This window comes from Rhinolophus sinicus, linkage group LG04 (genome assembly GCF_036562045.2).
Source record: "Rhinolophus sinicus isolate RSC01 linkage group LG04, ASM3656204v1, whole genome shotgun sequence".
NCBI classification, from domain to species: Eukaryota; Metazoa; Chordata; class Mammalia; order Chiroptera; family Rhinolophidae; genus Rhinolophus; species Rhinolophus sinicus.
The window spans coordinates 58,732,330-58,752,790 of NC_133754.1; the positions used below are offsets into that span (position 1 = coordinate 58,732,330).

A 20,461-nucleotide genomic window follows, 5' to 3' on the forward strand; every position below is an offset into this window, starting at 1 on the left:
TGGATGCATGGTTCTGTCCTTATTAAATACATGTTCACCTCCAATGCCCCCCTCCAACCCAAGTTTTTTGTTTGTTTGTTTGTTTGTTTTTTGTTTTAACTAGCTAGTACACTTAAAGCCCGTGATGTTGAAATATTTCTTTTTGAGATTCCTCAGGACAGCGAACACTGGTTGACACCATTTTCTCGCAGCAGCCTCTTGGGGTTCTCACCATGTCAGGACTGCTTTGTCTGAACATGAGCAATTGTCTTACCTGCAGTGAAATTATAGGACATTGCTATTTTTTTCAGGAGCTACCACAACCTGCAGGTCCGATAGAGCGTTTCACCAACTGCGGCAAAGCCTGCATTATCTTTCAGAAGCAGCAAAGCCACCAACTGGCATGCAACATCTGGGAGAGTCCAGGAACCTGAGGGCGGGGTGTTTGTAATTGCCTGGAGATACCCTTTGCTGACTTTTAACTTTTGGTCCTCTTCCGTGGGCAATCAGCAGGCTGTCAAATCTCAAAACAAGAGTATTCCCTCTGGAGAAGCAACACTTTTGAAAATAATGAAGATGCTTAAAATGTTCTATTTGATGCTGTTTGGCCACATTGATCTATGAACAGATCCAGGCCATCCACGCGTTTCTTTCAGCAGAAGATTCAAGTCATAGGGAAATGGGAGAACTGAAAGGTGATACTATAAGGTGTGGTGATACGATATTTATAGGTGATTGATAGTCAGCTCAGAGCCTCACTCAGCACCTGCAGTCAAGTTAACTGGGACTGACTCTGAAATATCCCCTCTCCCAGTGCACAGGGCATTCAGTACTTTGCGCCTGTCCCATCGACACTCAGTCTACAGTACTGAGGTCACCTTGTGGACCTTCCTCCTGGAAGGCCCCTGTTATTTCCGCTCACACCAATACCAGGGGCGCCTGTGTTCTCTCCCTGACCCTGCCGCAGAGCATGTGACCCGAGGCAAGTTACTTAATTTCTCTAGGCCTCAGTGTCTGCTCGGTCAGATGTGAGATAAAGATATTTTCACGACCCCAAGCAAGTTTAAAATGTGCTGCTGCTGTGTGGGATCATTTTGGAAAGTTAGATCGTTTTGTTGCTAATGCAAGGTAAACTATTAATTCATTTAACTGCTGTGTTTTCTTTACCAACTTCCCCTTCTTCATCACCTTTCAGGTCTGCTGGTTGTATCATGGGACATTTTTCCCCAGGCTCGGCCGATGAGGATGCTCAGTGTCCATTGTTGGGCTTTTGCCGAATTGTCTCAATCCCAGTTTTGGAGTCCTGGCTTACTAGATATGGTGTATACACAGCCTGTGTACCCGAGGGGAAAGAAGGAGGAGAAAGATCCTGAAAATTAGTTCATTGTCCTGTTGGATTTATTTTCCAGTCAGGCCCCAAATTGTCCAACCAACCAAAAATCAAAGTTGGCAGCAAATCCATTTACCCTATTTCATCTCATTGATAGTTCTTGGGGAAGTCTCTGAACCTCTTATATCACCAGCGTGTGCTGGCGACTTGCAGGCACACATTCCCCAGAAAGAAGACAAAGATCAGTCTCGGGTGTGACACTTGAGTACGTAGAGCTGGTGACTGTTGAATAAATAATGCGTTTCTGTGTGATAAGCATTGTAGGTGTTGAAGGCTGGAGCAGTGCTCAGGACCTGGAGATAAATGGCCTGAAATATTTAGGACTTGTTGCTGCTTTGGAAAGATTTTAGTCCAGTAGGTGGAGGGAGTGTCTATGCCCTTTGTAAGTCCCTGGGAGCACGGGGATAGCATTTGCCTGTTCCTCAGTTCCCTCCTATATACAAATGTCTAGTGAGCTAGACACAGGGCCCCACAGGGTCGTGCGGGTCTCCAATCCAGCAGCACCTGGTGAATTATACTTTTGGGGCCTCTGTCAGGGGGCTGTGGAGCTGAGCAGTGACTGGAGAGGTCATCCACATGAATGTGATGAAATGAAGGGTGTGGTTCCGATTTACAACCAAGGTCTGTGCAGAAGGGGATTTTGAGACTGTTCAGTTTCCTACTGAGGGACAGGGTAGAAGGAAACCCAGATTGTTTTCTGGCCTTGCCTTTCTGCACAGGGCTTGGATTTCAGGGATGCAGAAGCTTTGGAGGAGTCTTTAAAAAATGTATTTTATAATATTATGTAGGACTCTGGTTGACTGAAAACTGGCGAAGGACCAGCCAAATTGGAGCTCCATAATTATTACCTTTCTCTTACAGAGATTTAAAGTGGATTAAGTGATTAGAAGTGCCTAATTGCTTATGGACTCCCTTTATGACACTGGCAGGTGAAGACAGCTTTTAAATTACTGATTTCTCCTGACCCCCAAATCAAGTACAGCAACCCAGACAGTATCTGTGACAAAACTGGGCGGGCAGCAGCTGCAGTTGGCTTTGCCTTCCTTACCATGAGATCTGGAATTCTGTTAGAGCTGTAAATCATTTCTCCTTTTGGCAAGTGGGAAAAAAGGAAGATAACTGGAATGTTTAATAAGGACTTGAAGACCCTTAAAGCAAATGGTGAACAAATATTTGATTTGAAAGCTCTGGAAAGATGGCTGGTTTTGGAGTCAGGAGACGCATATTTGAGTCCCTGCTCTATTTACAGTAAGTTATGTGGACCTTATACTGACCTTTCCTTGGGCATGACACATGGGCTTTCTGTGCCTCAGTAACCATCTCCCAGGGTTGTTGTGAGGTTTGTATAAAATCATTATGTGGAACTACTGAGTGTGGTCTGGAGAGTGGATGAGGCAAGGTTGTGGGATTATAAGGCTCAGGACAAAGGTGCACTTGGTGGGAAAAAGAGTTGGTGAACTCACTTGGTCTCCCTGGGGTGGTGCTGCCACCTAAAAGCACATTTGTTTATTTCTCTTAGTACTACCTCCTGATCTAGCTAAGACCCAGTGTGAAGGAGGGGCTAGTGGTGGCAGAGGGAAGATTTTATACTGACCTCTCCTTCAGACCTCTTCCTAATGACAGAAGTCTCATTTTTTAATTAGAGAGTGGAGCCCTCCATGGGCTCTAAGACACTGAAATGTCTGCACAAGTAGGTGTGTGCGGCTTGGCTCTCCTTGGAGTAGGCCCTGCCAGGATAGCCCAGAGGTGTCCCAGAGGCCCTTTGGGATTTGTTTTCTTTGTGACCATCCTCTGGGCTCTCCTTAATAATCTTAAGGATAAGACTCAAAGAATAGAAACAGAAGTGCCTTTTATGTTTGCTATTGTAACACTAGCTGAAGTGCTTAGAACGGTGCTGGGTACTGAGTACAGAGAAGACAGAATTCCACCTCGAAAGGCTCCCAGTCCATGGGGGAGCACACCATTGCAAGAGTGTGTTTTATCTGTTATATTTTGGTGTGTACAGGGAGCTAGAAAGTGAGCCTTAACCCAGCGTGAGTGAGAAGAGGTAGGGGAATATTCCAGGGAGTTGACGCCTAACACATGAATTAGCGGAGTGATGGAGAGGAGGAAAGACAGTCTCGCATTTAAGAAGACAGACAGGGAAGAGCAAGCAGGTACACATTATCAGCGACGGTGTGGCACGCCTTTGGAATGGCTGGAATCAGTTCCCAATGTAGCTGGATAGGGGGCCTGGCCTGGTCCCCAGATGCATTTACATTTCAGTGGAAGTTAGCAGTTGTTCAGATTTCAAACTGGTTCTCATCAGAAACTGTAAGAGCAGCTAAGGTCCTGGAAGAAAGCCAGCCAGTAACTGGGGCCAGCTCTTCTGGTGTGTTCACTGCAAAAACACATTATAATATACTACGTTTTACCCTAGAGTCACACTGACTGTGCGTTTAATGACATCTCAAGGAACATCTCTTACGGTAGGACAAAATAACCTGTGATGTCGCTGCTTTTCTTGTCCCCTGACACCAGCATCCACTGGAGTTCTATTGTATACAGTGGAACTCCATAGCAGATTGGCCAAGGAACTCCCCCGGGTGCCAGGTGGCTTGAAATATCTCATTAGGAATAGCTGTGTGGGAAGAAACAATATTTTTAGTAGTGGGTAGGAAGTGCTACTGAAATATGACTTATTTGACATTATGAAACTTAGAATCATCAGTTCAAGTCAGATGATACGATAGGAACTGTAACCACTTTGGGGACCACAGATCAAAAGAATGGGAAATGGGATTCACCACTAGCATATTTCTCTTTCTTGCATATTATTAAATAGCACAGAGCCTATCTCAGAATACAGCATTACCAGAAACAGTTCTTTGCCTCGTATTGCACAAATGTTACTCTGACATTAAGTTTATGGATTCCTGGAGGAGTTCTGGGGCTCTGGGAATTGATCCAGTCTTGGAGGTGAGGTCCGTAGTTGGGACTACCGTGTGAGGTGTGATTCATCATGAGGCAGGCAGGAAGAGCTGTCACAGAGAGGGTTTGTCAGGAGACAGACTGCACAGTCTGGTGCTCGGGATGTCTACTAGAATGCTTCCTGTGGTGGACGCCCTTGTCAGGGAGGAGCAGAAGTAGGATTGCGAGGTTGACTTTGGTGTAGGTGCAGCAGTCTTGATCAGCCCCACAAAAAGTTCTGGAGCTGAAATAGCCTGTTGGAATTTGTCCCGTGTTGGGCTGCAGTGGCTGGGCTTTTGCAGCCTTGCATTCATCAGTCACTGGGTGTGGGTCCCCATGGGTAGGAGCGTGACCTTGGGTGAGGTGGCTCTCTTAGCTGAGCGCTTTCCTGAAAAGGTGGGCAGCTGAAGCCTGAATGCCAATTCCACTCCCAGCAGTTGGGGCAAAAACTTCTTTGAAAGCATTTCCCTATCCACCACGAGAGTACTTATCTTAATGTGGGTCCAGACAACTCTGTCACTAAGCAAATCACAGCCCATCAGCTTAGGAGGATGGCCTATTCTTTTTGGGTGGTGAGAAACAGGAATGGCTGCTTATGATAGGAATTTCATTGCTAGTGCCAGTTTTCGATGGAATTAGTACTTAAATTATTTTCCACTCTGACCCTAGTATCTTCACATGACACAGGTTCCTGGGCTTTATCATCACCCGTAAAATATGAGAACGTGTCAGAAGAGACGAGGCATGCTTCCAACCCAGATCCCTGCTCCTTCTTCTGCTCTCAGCCCCTCTCACTGCCCTCCTGGGACCTGACCTGGGAAGATGGTTTTTGTTGCATCATTGGCTCCCACTAGGCAAAGTCATACGTGTCTGGTTTTCTCAGAGTTTGAAAGGGTGCCTATGGTTCGTCTTTGCCCAAAATGAGTCCTAAAAGGAAGACAGTAAACATTCTGGACTGCAGTGAGGCTTTGGGAAGGAATGTTTTTGTAGGAGTTAGGTACCCCCAAAATTGTGTTTTACTTACGGGCTGAGTGTGGGTGAGTCCTGTAATCTTCCTGGCTGCCTTTTCTGTGTTCTCTGTGAATGTGAAAGATTCAGTTAGATGATTCGTAACGTCATTTCTAGTGTTTTGATTTCCTCATTCCTACTTCCATCGTGGGGTGAGGTCTCTCTCTTTCTAACCTACTCAGCTCCAGATTGCCCAAGTGATGCCCCTTTACTTTTACTCTGACTCAACTTTCATCCTCTCTTCTGCTGCCAGCTGAAGTGTTCGTAGTCCTTCTGTTTCCTTGCCAGCCCTTCCACGACCCTGATCTGCTTTTCCACCGAGTAGCCCCACCTCTGTCCTAGCAAGTGGGGAAGGCAGGTGTGAGGGAGGCAGGGGTGGTGGCATTGATTTAAGGCCAGTCTGGCCTTAGTAGGTGGAAAGGATGGATGGAAGGGCTGACCATTCACTCCTAGGCTTGAGGCAGGGGTACGGCTAGAGCAGAACTGATAGAAGAATGAGGTGTGGCCTTAGAATAGGGCATTGCCCAGCCTGTTCTCCATACGCCTAGTCTTTTCCCTAAAGCCAGAAACTGCTCAGCCAGGGGATGAATCTATAGCAATATAGTTCCATTTCCTGGAACCTGCCCACCCATTGCCCATTTCAGCTGAAAGGTGAGAAGAATTGATTCGGGGCAAGAGTTTGAAAGTTTAACTACGTTAAGGGCTGGAATGGTGAGATGTGTGCTTCCCGCCCGCACATCAGGGCTGTTATTAGACAGCCAGGCTGTCATTTCTGGCAAGGTGACAAGACCTTGAAACTCTGATGTGAGGCATTTTTTCATTACCTGGTATCCCAGTGGTCACGACCATCTGCTCGGTTTGTCCCCTCACAAATGGCAAAGCAGATTTCACAAGACACTGGCACCAGCCTGCTAGCAGGTGAGTAGGACGGGTATGTTCCAAACTACAGAGAAATAAGAGTAGCCTTCCTAGAAGGTGCCACTGGAATTTGCAAAGGATCCTTAGTTAAAATGCCTGCAAAGGGACTTGTCGTCAGTGAACCAGTACACGGGCCTTGTGCTAAACTAATGATACACTTTTCCATAATTTTTTTGATTTTAGACTCATAAAAACCCCACGTTCTGATCAAATGAGGACTAGATCAGTACCACCCTGAGTGAGCATTCTTAGTGAGGTCTGGGCTGTTTAATGTCATCACCCAGAGCACTGCGCAAAGAGGCGATGTTAACTCTAATCTCTCGAGTGTAAGACCCTTAACACTCGCTGGCTTTTTCTAACTCCCTCACAACCCATGTAAGAGCTATAATTAGGTAAAAAGTACACGTCTGTGTAATTGTTTTCCAGCCATTTCAAGCTACTAATACCTGAGTTGAGTTAGTTCAGGTAACACTAGATAAACCCTGGAATCAGTGGGTCAGTGCATTAGACGTTTATTTCTCAATCACTTAGAGTCCAGTGGGCACCAGGGATTGGGGACAGGGGGCTCTACTCCATGTAGTCATTCAGGAACTCGGGCTTTCAGAAACACTACCTTCTTTAACATATGGCTTCCAAGGTTGGCCAGCATTAGCATCCACACTGCAGGAGGGGGTCATAGATAGACCACCAGGCAGCTGCTTTTAAGGGCCAGACCCACAGGTGTGCATGTGACTTTTGCTCATATTCCCTTGGCCAGAACTCAGTTACATGACACACTAACTGCAAAGAGAGGGTGAGAAATTCAGCCTAATCTTTTATGGCTGGGAAAAACGGGGGAAAATGATCTATGTCTCTGTTACAGAGAGTGTGGAGGATTTGTTTCTAGAAAATCATCTCTCATCATTGGTGCATACTTGTATATGGTACCTACTTATCACCTACCTACCTACCTACCTGCTTAGCTACTTACCTATCACTCTCATTTACCATCTGTAATAACAGAACGAGTACCCCTATAACATCTTCCAAAGCAAAGTTAAGATCTGGCAGCAGCTTGCATCTATTCGTGTGATTCTCTCTCTTCTTGCCCTTCTGAAAAAAATCATCATCCTGAATCCGTCCTCATTTTTATTCTTGCCAAATATTTTTAGAGTTGTATCTTATCTACATGTATCCCCAAGATGTATGTATTTTCATTTTAGTTGTTTTTGACTTTATAAAAAAGGTTCTCGTGTCTGTGCTCCTTGACTTACTTTTGTCATTAAGTATCAGATTACTAGGATTCATCCATATTCTGGTGTGTTGCCGTGCTGCATTCATGTTGTGACTATACCTCAGTTTATTCATCTACTCTCCTGTCGATACACATTTGGGCTGAGCGCATGTTTGGCTATTTGAACAATGCTACTATCATCATCCTTTACGTGCCTGGTGTTGTACACGAGCAAGAGTGTTTCCTGCCTGTAAACTAGGAGTGCAGTTGCTGGGTTGTTAAGCTTAATGAGATAATCCTTTCAACTTACCCTCCTGTCAAAAATGTATAAAAGACCCTGTGTGTCCACACACCTTCATCAACACTTGATATAGTCAGATATTTGAAGTTTTACTAATCCTTTCATTATTAATGAGCAAAATACACACACCTTTACATGCTTAGCTTCCCCTGGTAGCTGAATTCCCTAAGCTATCATTACTGTTACTACTTTTTGCCTCATCCCAAAGCACGAGGTGGCACCATATCTCAAACCAACTCTCAGATTGGAAAAGAAGTTCCAACTGAAAGATTTCACGGGAGGAGCAGATATACACACAGGCTTTTGTCAGTTTGTGGATGGGTAGCCCCTAACTCCACAACGTTTTAATTTCTGTGTCTTCCCATCCTGGCCACTCCAGATATTTATACATGGACTCTACAGTTTTGCTGATTTTTGGGAAAGCAACAGGCACATCAAGACCAAGTAAGATTCCTCGTAGAAGCCAAGTCTAGTTAGTGTGCTGTAGTGGAGAATGGAGCAGAACATGTCTGCTGGCTGACAGACAGCCCGTGCAGCAGCCTTGGAGTATGGATTTAAATACGTACAAGTAATCGTTTTCCCTGCAGCAGCTCAGTCCATCTCACGTTTGTCCTCCTTTGCACTTGGGTACAGGTGCAGAACTGTTCCTCCGAGCCCTGGATGTGATAGCCGCATTTAAATCTGCCCTCAATCTGTCTGGTTCGGTAAGGGCAGTCTTGTGAAGATAAATCATGTAAACAAGTTACAATAATGGAATACTTATTTATAAACTGTGTATTCGAAGACTTGTATCCACTGTTAAAAAGAAAGGTCTTGTCTTTCAGCTTGTTTAGGAAATCCACCCGTCTTAAGCAGGCACAAGTGGCTAATACACTAGAAAGTGGGGAATCCACGTTGGCATTCTCCTGTGAGTGGTGGGGGGAGGGCAGGAGCCTGTTCTTTAAAATATGAGTGGCTTTTCCACCTGGGTGCCCAGCCCTTTAGTTTGATGGAATGAGCGACAGAAAAACATAAGAATGTTCTACTCCCCCATTATTCTTCCTTTCCTCCCCTCTCTGTCTTTGTGGGTTAGTGATCTCTTTTGTTTTTCTCTGCCTCTGGCTTTCCGCCTGTGTTGGGTGCTGTGTTTTTGCTCTGACTTGAAGTAATAAAGCAATGGAAAATCCAAGCTCTCTACCCACCACTCATGTCTCCCCTCTGAAAGTCTAGAAAGAAAAAGGAAATGTTTCTGACCCACTGTGACTGGCGAAGGGGCTGGAGTTTGCCCATTAATATCCTACAAATGCAGACGGTGTTTTCCCTGACAAGAATGCTCCATCACGCTACCCAGACCTGTCAGTCAGCCGGTGCAGTTGAGCTTGCTGCTTTATTGCCAGGGCTCTTCCCAAAGTGGCCTTTTTTTTTTTTTTTTTTTTTTAATTTTATTAGTTTCAGGTGCACAAGACAAAGCAATACTTAGACGTTTATCATTTATATCCCGCACACTGTGTGATCCGCCCTCCCCCATCCACTACCCCTCTGACATCGCACAGAGCCATTACATTTCCACTGTCTCTATTCCTAATGCTGTACTCCGCTTCCTGTAACCATATATATACATATATATACATATATAAAATTATAGTTGGCATTCACTATTGTTCAGCTTCAAGTGTACAGTGCAGTGATCAGGCATCTATATCACCCCTGAGGTGGTCTCCCAAATGGGACACGTGTCCATCAGATACCCTACAAAATCTTTACATTATTGATTATGTTCCCCAAATTAATTTTCAAAACCGTGTGGCCATCTTGTGGCCTTTGAAAAGGCCTTTTGTAAACCCAGGCAGAATGGCTTTCATCTTTTGGAATACCTACTGGCTCCATCCGCCTCTGTGTACTTCCCCAGTCCCTATTGTTAGGTGGAGGCAAAGGTTCAACATTAAAATCTTAGCAAGGACCACTAGGCCGTGGGGCAAGTAGAGATTCTAGAATGACATGTGGGAGAGCCAGGGCCATGGTCTCTCAGTGGGTGTGAATATCTTATGTGTGTGTAGGAGACAGGAATCCTGTCCATGTTTATGTAGAATGGTATATGCTGGATCCCAGTAAGTGACCCTTCTCCATGAGATCAGCACCATGCATACAGTAAGTGCTCAAGAAAATCCATTTAGTGAATAAGGGGGAATCCTAGTGAGGTTGCAGAATGCCCTGAGCAGAGGCCATTTGCTGAATTCCATAAAACATCTGAGGGGTTGGAGTGTTCTGAAGCCTTGGGCTCCATTTATGCTCCCTGGAGTCTAAACTTCAGACTTGTACATCCAGACAAAGGACAAGGGGCCAGAGAGGAGAGACGTGGCAAGGAACCAAGCACACGTGCCTCCTCAGAGGTGGCAGAGGCACGCGTGTGTGCCCACAGTGGTTGGCCCAACCCCAGGGCATGTTTGCTGCTCTCCTTCCCAGATGTCATCAGGCTGGCCCGTGCCATATGTGAATGAGACTGACAGATACGGTTCCATGGCCTGGGGCCGCGGGTGAGGCATGTGTACCCAGCAGTGGCAGATGCCTCCGAGTCAGGAATCACAGAGCTTGGTTTTACACGTGAAGAAAATGGTTCCATTAAAAGGCAATTATTCAAGTGGTGTGAGTCAGCTATGAAGCTCCTGGCTGTGCCAAGCAAGAGAAGGGAGTGGTGTGCGGAGTCGTTCTCTCTCTCTCTCTCTCTCTCTCTCTCTCTCTCTCTCTCTCAACAAAGCTCAGGCTGGAATGTAGAGCTTGCACCTGCATGTGGATGATGTATGGTGAGGAGCCTGGACTGCCAAATTCCTTTATCTGAGCAATGTCTGGAATGGGGACGGCAGCATCAGACTAGAATAGTGGGCTCCATTTTGAGAAACGGAATCAAAAAGATTATTCAAGCTGGTCGTGTATTTGACCTTCGCTCTGATTCAGCTGCTTCACAGGAGGCTCCAGGTTCCCCTGTCTGGCGACCTGTAGGGTGTGTGGTGAAATAAAACAAAGTGTGTGCTGGAGCCTGCAGGCCGCAAAAGCTGGGTTCGGGCATCTGCAGAGCTCTGTGCTGTGGCCTGCCCCCTTTCTCTCTCTGCCATGATTTTATGGAAGACCAATACGCTTTCATTTCTGGAGTACTTGTCATGTTTTGTTTTGTTTTTCCTCCCCCTAAGGCTGCTTGGTCTGCTGCCACGGCAACCAGCCCTGCATTACCCACCTCCATGCGGAGGGAGACGTGAAGGGGACAGGACAGTCCCTGCTTCCAGCCCATACTTGTGGCTCCTGGGCCTGAGTGGGGGCGGGGGGTGGTCACTGTGGATATGTGTGCTGAAGCCACAGGTTTGTCTCTCAAAGCTTTCTCCCTTTGTTGCTGGGGAGGCTAGAGGGGAAGGCATTTTAATGTGCCCCAGTAGAACAGTGGTAGAGGCTGAAAGGGGAATGGAGCAAAGGTTAGGCCAGCAAAGGTAGATTCTGGTTCAGGAATCCTTTTGCAAGTTGAATAAAAACCCTAAGGGATCACAAAGGAGCAGATCAAGGCTTATTTGTTTTGTGATGATAATGGGCCAGCCCTGGTTTTCATATCTTTTCTCCCTTCTGAGCAGAGTTTATCCCCTCCAGTATTGATAAAACAAAGCAGAAGCAATTTCAATAGCCTTTGGGGTATTAATAACTTTAATATGTGGCTGAATTTAAACAGCATTGACATGCCTCATGTCTGTTTCACTTTTATAACCAGGGGATGGTTCTTTTTAACTGGCGGCAGTTTTAGTCTGCCGTTCAGCTTGTCACAATTGAAGGAGACAGAGTGCAGTCTCTCCACACGGGGCACTGGGATGCAGAGGACCAGAGCTACTGAGAGCAGTGGCTGTGGTGGGCGGCGGGCAGGCATAGCGTGAAGGGCCCCCAACTGGATGAAGAGGAGACAGCCAGACGGGACAGAAAGGTGCGGTGGTGTTTGAGGGTGTCAGGCCAAGTGGTAGGGCAGAAGTAGGTACCACATCCGAGGGTGAGTCAGGTCACAGAGCCACTGACTCTGTGGGTGTGCAGACGGAGGCAGGACTAGATTGGGGAGATGGCAGTGCACCCCAGCTTGGTTCAGATAAACATAGATAAGAGCGTCTGGGTCCTGAGGTCAGTCACAGCTTTCAAGGCTCCACCTGGACAGGAGAAGGGGCTCTCCAGGCCACAACATATTAATTCTGGGCAGGATGTCTGCCCTCCAATTTCTTTCTTTTTTTTTTTTTAAAGTTTATTGGGGTGACAATTGTTAGTAAAGTTACATTGGTTTCAGGTGTACAATTCTGTAATGCATCCACTTTCATTTTAAGTATTGTTTTTATGGTGCTTATGAGACAGGTAACAGGGAAACAGACTGAAGGGCTCGCTGTGCTGAGCTCAGCCACAGAGGCTGTGAGGGCTGAGCCGACGGGCACAGTCGGCCCTGGATACCTGACTGCCACTTAGGAGCTATGTGACGGTTGAGTGGTTACTCAACTCCTGAGCCTCGATTTCTCATGTAGAAAATGAGGCTGGTGATTCCCTGTCTCTGAGAGGGAATTAAATCAGGTGGTTGCAGGTCCTCAGCAGTAAGCCTGGCTTAGGAACAGCACTTAATACATTTATAATAATAAAATAGAATCTGTATTCCTTTTGGGTCTGGAGCATTCATGAGGACCACGCACTGTTGGGAGCATCTTTAGAGGAACCACAGTCCCTGATACTGGCCGGTCATATGGAGTGGCAGTAGGAGATTTAGAAGTCTTCCCCTGAAGGTGAGATCAGCTCTTTGGTCGAAATTGCCATGGGTCTTAAATACTATTTTTAAAGGGCTAGTGAGGGGAGTGAGTGGGTGGAAAGTAGGTTATTAGCTTTATAGTGGAAATGCCCAATTTCACTATCATGACAGGATACCCACCAGTGGAGATCTCCAAGGCAAGGGCTTCTCGTCGCATGGGAGTGGGGCCTAGGAGATGACATCCTGGGGAGCATGACTGCTGTGGATATCTCAAGGAGACCACAGTGATTGTTGTGGGTGCAGACAGTTGGGATACATCCAAGCTTCCGATGGCATTTGTTTTCCTTTGTGTCCTCCAAGGAGCAGGTCACTGAGAGAAGAGCTCTAGTGGGCGAGAGAGAAGGTGGGATGCGGTTCTCATCAAACTGCTCTGTCTGCAAGTATCAGCACCTACTGATCAGAAAAATAGATTTTAAACATTCATGAAACATGGGTTCTTCACAGGCATAAGGCCTGAGTATCAGCTGGCAGTGGAATTCAGTGGAAAGGAGCCATTTTTGTGGATGGTATTGTTAATACAAAAGAGGAAGCCTGTGATGGCAATAAAAGCTATGATTTCAGCACACCAACTGTGTTATCTTCCCCCTTAGTGTGAATGTGGATCTATTTATTTGTCTGATTAAATATTTATGGCATCCTTCTGAAAACGAGAATAAAAATGATACAAAATTAATAAAATTCATAATAATGGTGGTAATATCTGTTTTTGAGTGTCTGCCATATGCCGCAGTCTTTGTTAGATGCTTTTTATATACATTGTCTCTAATCCTCACAATAGCCCTGTGAGAATGTTTCCCAAATGAGGAAACAAGGGCTCAGGGAGGATATATAACTTGTTCAAAAACCTAGTTGGAGAGCGACCAACTTGGATTTGAACTAATGTCTTTTTCCTCTGAAGAGCCCCACATGGGTTTTGGGATCTTTGAGTCAGAAGCTATTTTAACACTATCAAAAATGGAATGGAATGAAGAATATTACTCTTTGCCATGAAGTCTCAGGTTTCTCTGGGTATTCAGGCTGAGTTCCTGAAATCTGCTCTTGAGATGCAGAAAGAAGCAGAAAGGAAGGCTTCATATTTGCATCTGAAGATCCTGAATAGGCCATCCTTGCACCTTGAGAAAAGTTTTGAGACCTGGCTGTTCTCCCCCAGTCTCCCCTCTTTCCATCTGGGTCTTGAGCTTTGTGTACCCTTCTCCCCCTTGCATTTCGATGCCTCCTCACTTTATGTTGCATAATTTTAAATTAGTCCCACTGATGCCCCTCATATTTATCTTCTCATGCCTACTGGTGGTAAGATTTTTCTCTGGGCCAGGAAAAAGAATTAGCTTTTAAGTTAAAACTCATTTCCTTCCACCCTAATCTTCTCCATCCTTAAATGTTCAACTCTTACAGAACCTCTTTGAAGAGTTTCTTATAATCCTTCTCGTCTTCTCAAATCCTCTAGCACTTTTTGGCAGGAAGATTACACTTGCTGCCTGTGCATTAGGTGTTTGTGTGTGTGTATCTCTTCTCACTCAATAGCTCATGATGAAAGATAGAAGTTGTGCTTTCTGTTGTCGCTGTGTCTCATACATAGTAGATGCTCAAAAAACCGCTGTTGAATAAATAAAAGCCCTTCTCTATATTTCCTTTATTTATTACACCTAGCTATACTTCAGAGTTTTACACTGTCACTGCTACACCTGTAAATATATCTCTATCTAGAGACCTGAGGCAGCAAATGAAAATCTGATCAGACTCCTGTTGTAATACTGTCTCCAACTCCACTCAGGGCTTCTTTGCTAAAATACAGATAGCACTATTCTCTATGAATACCAAAGAGTGATAAAGGTTATTCAAATCTTCAGTGTTTGCTTTGGAATGTGCCAGGGTGGGGAACACTGAGGGAGCTTTCATTCAGGTCAGTTTCAGATCCAGGACATCAAACTTCTGCCTCCCCGTATTCTTGTCTCTCTCCTCACAATGTCCCAAGGCCTCAGAGGGTAGCACAGTCAGCATGTTTCTAAGGGGGAGCTCACCACACATTGGTTGTGGGGGTACAGTAGGACTGACCAGTCCTGCCTTGTCTCTGGTCTAGCTGCTCATTCAGAACCATGGACAAGGCTACATAAAGGTAGTCAGGCTTGCCTTTTTCTTTCCAGCTCACCTGTACTTCCTAAGGGGAAGCTGATAATCTGATTCTAAACAAGCCAGAGGAAGGGGTCAGTTGGCAACCACCCCCTCTTTGGGAATTCCACTCTTTGAATCATAAATCGGTCTCTTTAGTTGTTTAAAGTGACCTACACAGAGAGAGTTCTTTTTCTTTGGAGAAAAGCCCTCCTGCACAAACCAGGCTGACACTTGTCCACTAATTGCCTCCCACTGGAATCTAACTTATTCACATATTGCACTTGGGCCCCGTAAATTTCAGAGGTCTTTATTGTCCTTTTATTGCATCTGGACTTGTTCAAATCAATATTCTTACACACACACGCGCGCGCGCGCACACACACGGGTTTATGTATATATATATAAAACAGTGTAAAAAAACCATGGTATTTTCTTCTTCCTTTGAATATTTTTTTAGTATACAAATTTTATATTCTGTCTTTAAAGCTATTTCTGCTTCACAGCTGCTTTACTGAGACACAGACTCCTACGGGCCCCACTTAGTCCGACACGTACCTTGAATATCCTTTCACAGTGTTTGATTTCTGCAGTCGGTTGTATAATGAGGAAGGAGTGTGCAATGAGTTCATAGATTCCTATTAACCAGTTCACCCATGAATCTATTTTCGTGCACTTCTTTATTAGAAATAGCAGGGAACATGATAATATTTAAACACAACACTTATAGGCGCCTAGCTTCAAAAATACACCTAATAAGTTTTCTTTTCTCATTTGGCATTTCAAAATGTTGTACCACGTTTTTCCATCATCAGAACATTTCTTCTCCACTTGAATTACAGGATGTAAATAGAGACCGTTACAAATCACAATGAATATTTCAGATGGTTATATGGATTTGTGATTCTTTGCCCCATTTAGATCATATCTGTAGTGTTTCATTCTGTCATTGGCACTGCCTTTGAAGATGGCCCATAAAGAGATAGACACAGACCGAGATGATGAGCAGGCCAGGGAGTGGGAATAGATAGAAGAGAGCTGTCTGCAAACACTTGAGGGAGGATATCTCATGAAAAAGGAGAGGAAAATTGTTCAGTGTTGTATCCAAAGACAGAGTCAATGAGTGAAATCTACAGTGGGACAGAGTTTGATTCAACCTTTAAAGTAACTAACTAGAGTTGCCAGACTCTCTGGAACAGGTCGTCATGTGAGGTAACGAGTCTCAGGCACTTAGGTGAGGGACTGTAGGCTGACTGTGCTGTCTGCCAGGAATGATCCTTCCAGAAAAACATGTCCACTTCATCTCTGAGAGTCAGTGCTCCTTGCTCTCTGGCATCAATACTGGTATTCAGGGCATGAAAAAAACAGGTATTTTTTCTCTGAGGAGCAAAAACTGTGAATCTTTTTAAATTGCTTAATACAAATGCCCTAATGGGCCATGACAGCCAAGGCCAAGGTAGAAAGTGAGTTTGGAGTTGGTAAAGCAGGCACCCTTTTATTTCAGGCTGATAATTTACTTATGTGGCCCAGCTATTTAGATGGTTTCAAAAGTACTCAAAATAGATCACAAGTCTTCATGTTGTTGTATTAATCAAGACCTGGCCAACATCTTACCAACATTAGCATATCATTAAAAGTGTGGTAATGATCCCTTTCAAATGAAGAGTTTTACAGTTTATATAGTACCTTCTCCTATATTACTCCTCTTGCTATGCACCACAATTCTCTAAGGAGGCAGGGAAAATATTATTTTCTCAATTTTTATAGGAGGGAAACTGAGACCTACAGGGTTTAGTAACTCACCCAACACTAACATGGCATGTAGCATTAGACCTGGGATGGATCTAGAATATGGAAATTGCAATAATGCAATCTAGGCAGTATTTATGGCCATGCCAATAAGCGATGATGTGACTTTGAACTGACTCATATGTAAAATGAAGGGATTGGGTTAAGATAACTCCAGGGTGCCCACCACACCCCTGTTTAAATTTCTCTCGCCTCTCCATACCACATGTTGTCTGGCACAGTCCTTACTTTTGCCTGGTAGGCAGAAAGTAAAAGCTGGGTTTGTGGATTAGACAAAAACATTTTGATGCACTGGTGTGTGTTGCCAGAGTGGTAACATTATACTTCAGTGGCTCTAAGATACCTCCGTGACAGATCATTTTCACAAGCTTGAGACCCTTGGCTGCATTTTGATTTGGGGTTTGGAATTTGAGGATATGTTTATTTACTTTTGTGGGCTCGGTTGTGGTATGGAGCGGTAGAGGTGGACTTTATGAATTTCAACAACCCTAAACGTACAAAAGTCAGCAGAAATGGTAACGGCTCCATACTTTACAAGATATAAGCTTGTAAGGAAAGTTATAGTTCAGTATGATTTTATTTTTTAATTTCCTAAATATAGCTGTAGAACCCAAAGCTAGATTTCATATTGCTTATAAGGTTCTTGACAAAGCTAACTTGTATTACTAGAAATGTAATACATATTCATTATAGAAAATTTAAAAATAAAGAAAATTACATAGGCAATTACCTATAATATCCTAAAGATAATTGCTATTAAAATTTTGTTAAAACTTCCTGGAATGTTTTCTATATACCTACACATTTTTAAAAACGCATTTAGTGTGATACTGCACATACTGATTTGTAAACATCTTTTGTTGATAATGGTAAATTTTTTCTTATTGTACTAAATATTCTTTTAAAGGTGGATTTGATTTGAATTTTGTTTTGGGAGTCACATAGTATTCTGGTGAGTGGATATGTCAAAATTCATTTAACCTATTTCCTATTTTTGGGTATATTGAATGCTGATAATATTTTGTTAATATAAAATCATATGTGAAAATATCCTCTCTCATAAGTCCTTTACAATGCATTAGATGTAAGTCTGATTTGTCAAATAGAGAAGATTAAAGCTGGGTTTCTATTTTACAGTACCAGCAACCCTCGTGGGCATGCCTGAGAAACTTACAAGCTATACACTTACTATGGTTAATTGATATGGTAACAACAACGGTTCAGGAAGAGCTGCTTCACTGCTGCCATCATTGGATCTGTTACCATGCTCTTGGCTTTTTCACACAGTTAATGACTTGCATAAACATCAAAGCAGTGGACTCATTTTCTTTTCTTTTCTGTTGATTCTCCTTTAGCCTGATGAAGTCCTCCGACATCGATCAGGATTTATTTACAGACAGTTACTGCAAGGTGTGCAGTGCACAACTGATATCCGAATCTCAGCGCGTGGCCCATTATGAGGTAAGGACAGCTTTCCCCACTCTGTGTTTTCAAATGGAAGAAAGAGTAGCCTGGGTTCTGTTTGTAGGACTTGAGGATACTCTCTTCTGGACTTGGGGCAGAATTTAAGACGCACAGGGCTCGAGTCTGAGCTCAGGCTGGGAGAAATGTATGTGTGGGGTTGAGAGTGAGGACTGGGGACATCATTCTCAGGCCCTGGCTACTTCCCAGATTCTGGTTTTTAATTTGTACCTTGGCCCATTGACTCAGTGGGCTTTCTCTGCTTGTTAAATCTGTCACTGCTCATCCCTGAAGTTCCTGTCAAGGATACAGGGCGGGATACATTACTACCAGCTATTCTTCTTTTTCATGACCCTGAAGCTAAGCTCAGAGGCCCTTTACTCCTCACTGCAGGGAAACATGGCAGCATCTGTGAGTGATTCAGTACCAAGTTCCCTCCACCTGATGGCTGCTGCCCTAAATGTGTTCCTCAGCTTAAAGACTTCCTCTGTAGAGTTAGAACAAAGTTTTAAAGCCCACATACTCTTGGGGGACATAATTCAGTGGCTTTGGCTCTTTAGGATGGAAGAACAAAATGGCTGCTTTTTGTCCTTTATTGGGAAGAAAGGATGAGAAAAGAGAGGTTGGCTAGTGTCTGAGTAGGGAACAAGATGCAATGCATGGAGAAAAGGGGAAGCTGGGGGACACCAGATGCTGAGTGCTGCCCAGGGCATGTTTGCTTTTCAAGAGAACATACACCAGTGGGAACGTGCGTTTTCAAGTGTAATAACTTGTAAGTAATTTTAGATTGGAGAGCTTAGCCAGCAATTTTCTTTTTGTCAGACAAGTCTGACAAATGCCAGTTGTCGTTGTCACTCACCAAACTGCGCTGAGCCTCAGATTCCTCTGTGCGCAATGAACATAATAATAATCAAATGCTCATGTACACACCCAGAATCACAATACACTGACCCGGCGTACCCCTCAGGGTGTTGTGGTGACTAAATGACATCTATTGAAATAGTATCTGTGAAAATGCTTGGGAACCTGTAAAGTGTGCCACCCATGCAAAATTATATTGCTTTCATTATTAATTTTGTTGTAGTGATATTTTGTTGAAGGCAAATAAAACTTGTTCTTCAAAGAAAACTAAAAAAATCAGCATTTGTGCAAAAAGTTAGTACATTTTTTTGTCAATAGGCAATTGAATATTAGAAGTCAATGGAAACTCAAAAGAATTACATAAAGTAGAAGATATCTATGTTTTGAAATTAAGAACTTTCTAATTTTGTGGACATTGATTTATAAACATGTATGGTTTTGGTCATTCAATTTCCCCAGTTAAAGAAAATCAGGGAATTTGTCCTTGCTTTGAAATTCTATAGCTTCCTATTAGTCCTGTATGTTCTCCCTTTACTAGACTTATTATATTCAGTTTTAATCATTTTACTAGATTCTTGAGGACAGAAAGAGTTTTATTCATTTGATCTCTACAATTCCTGGAACAATACCTGGCATCCTAGATGCTCAGTTAGTATTTGTTTATAAAAAATATCCTGGTGACAATGTCCAGCACTGCTTTGTTGTTACCTGAGCTAGGAAAGTAATGTCAGAAAATTGAAAACAACAAAAATATTTTTTAAAAGAAAAAAAAAATCTTAGCTGCTCAATTGAGGTTTTAGTTATTTGACCTCAAGTTTTCTTGTCATTATATGTACTCTTGCTGTGGCACAATTTTATTGGTTAGAGGACGTGTTAGTATTTGTTGCATGTAGCATAGATGAGATAGAGAAAAGAAAGCAATTACAATAGATCTGCAATTAACAGTGTTACACATCATTAAAACAACATTAAATGCATTCCCATTAACCATGGATGGGAACTCTGAATGTTTTCCTCCCTGCCTCCCGGCAGAGGTGGGCACTTCCTTCAGTGAGAAAGAGCATGTGTTACTGCAAAGCTGCCTTGAGTGTGCAAAGGGCACGGTCAGGAATGAGATCACCTGCTGCAATCTCTGGTCTTCCAGCTTTGGTGAGGAGGCTTCCCTGGCACTTCTTCATCTCGAAGAGAATAGCTTCCATCAGACAATCTTGAAGGCCCCTTGAGATTTGATACTCTGATTCTATTAATCTCACCCCTCCCTCCACACACATCCTTTCTGCTGTAATTGCACATAGAGTGGATCTCTGAGTTCAAAGTCACGCTCAAATCATCAAAAATGTCACACTTATTCTCAGTGCTCTATCACTGATTTATTGCTTTAGTATGATTTTACTTCTCAGTTCAACCAGATAATATTCCTAGCTTCCCTGTGGAGCAAATCAGTGACAATCTACTGTGTATTTTCTGCATGTCCAGCATTATTAGTGCTAGTTATTGCAGGGGATTCTTGAGCTAAATGAGAAATAAATAGTCTCAGCCTCCAAGAAGCTTATAAACTTCATTGGAAGGAAACGCCACAGATAGTTCAGTGTGGTATAAATATGTGTGTGATATTAGGAACATATCTGTAGAATTCTGCTGCCTGTTCCTCAGGAGCTGCTGATCTAATTCAATATAAAC

The 20,461-nt window shown here is 43.7% G+C and overlaps 1 protein-coding gene across 1 annotated transcript in view; it reads left to right on the top strand.

Moving 5' to 3' along the window:
- The window catches only part of ZMAT4 (zinc finger matrin-type 4), a 214,047-nt gene that overhangs the window by 51,852 nt on the left and 141,734 nt on the right, over positions 1 to 20,461 (top strand). Inside the window, exon 2 of the mRNA XM_074331498.1 lies at positions 17,815 to 17,920. Coding sequence (XP_074187599.1) covers positions 17,819 to 17,920 — 102 coding nt within the window. The 5' untranslated portion in view covers positions 17,815 to 17,818. The remainder of the gene's footprint in view (positions 1 to 17,814; positions 17,921 to 20,461) is intronic.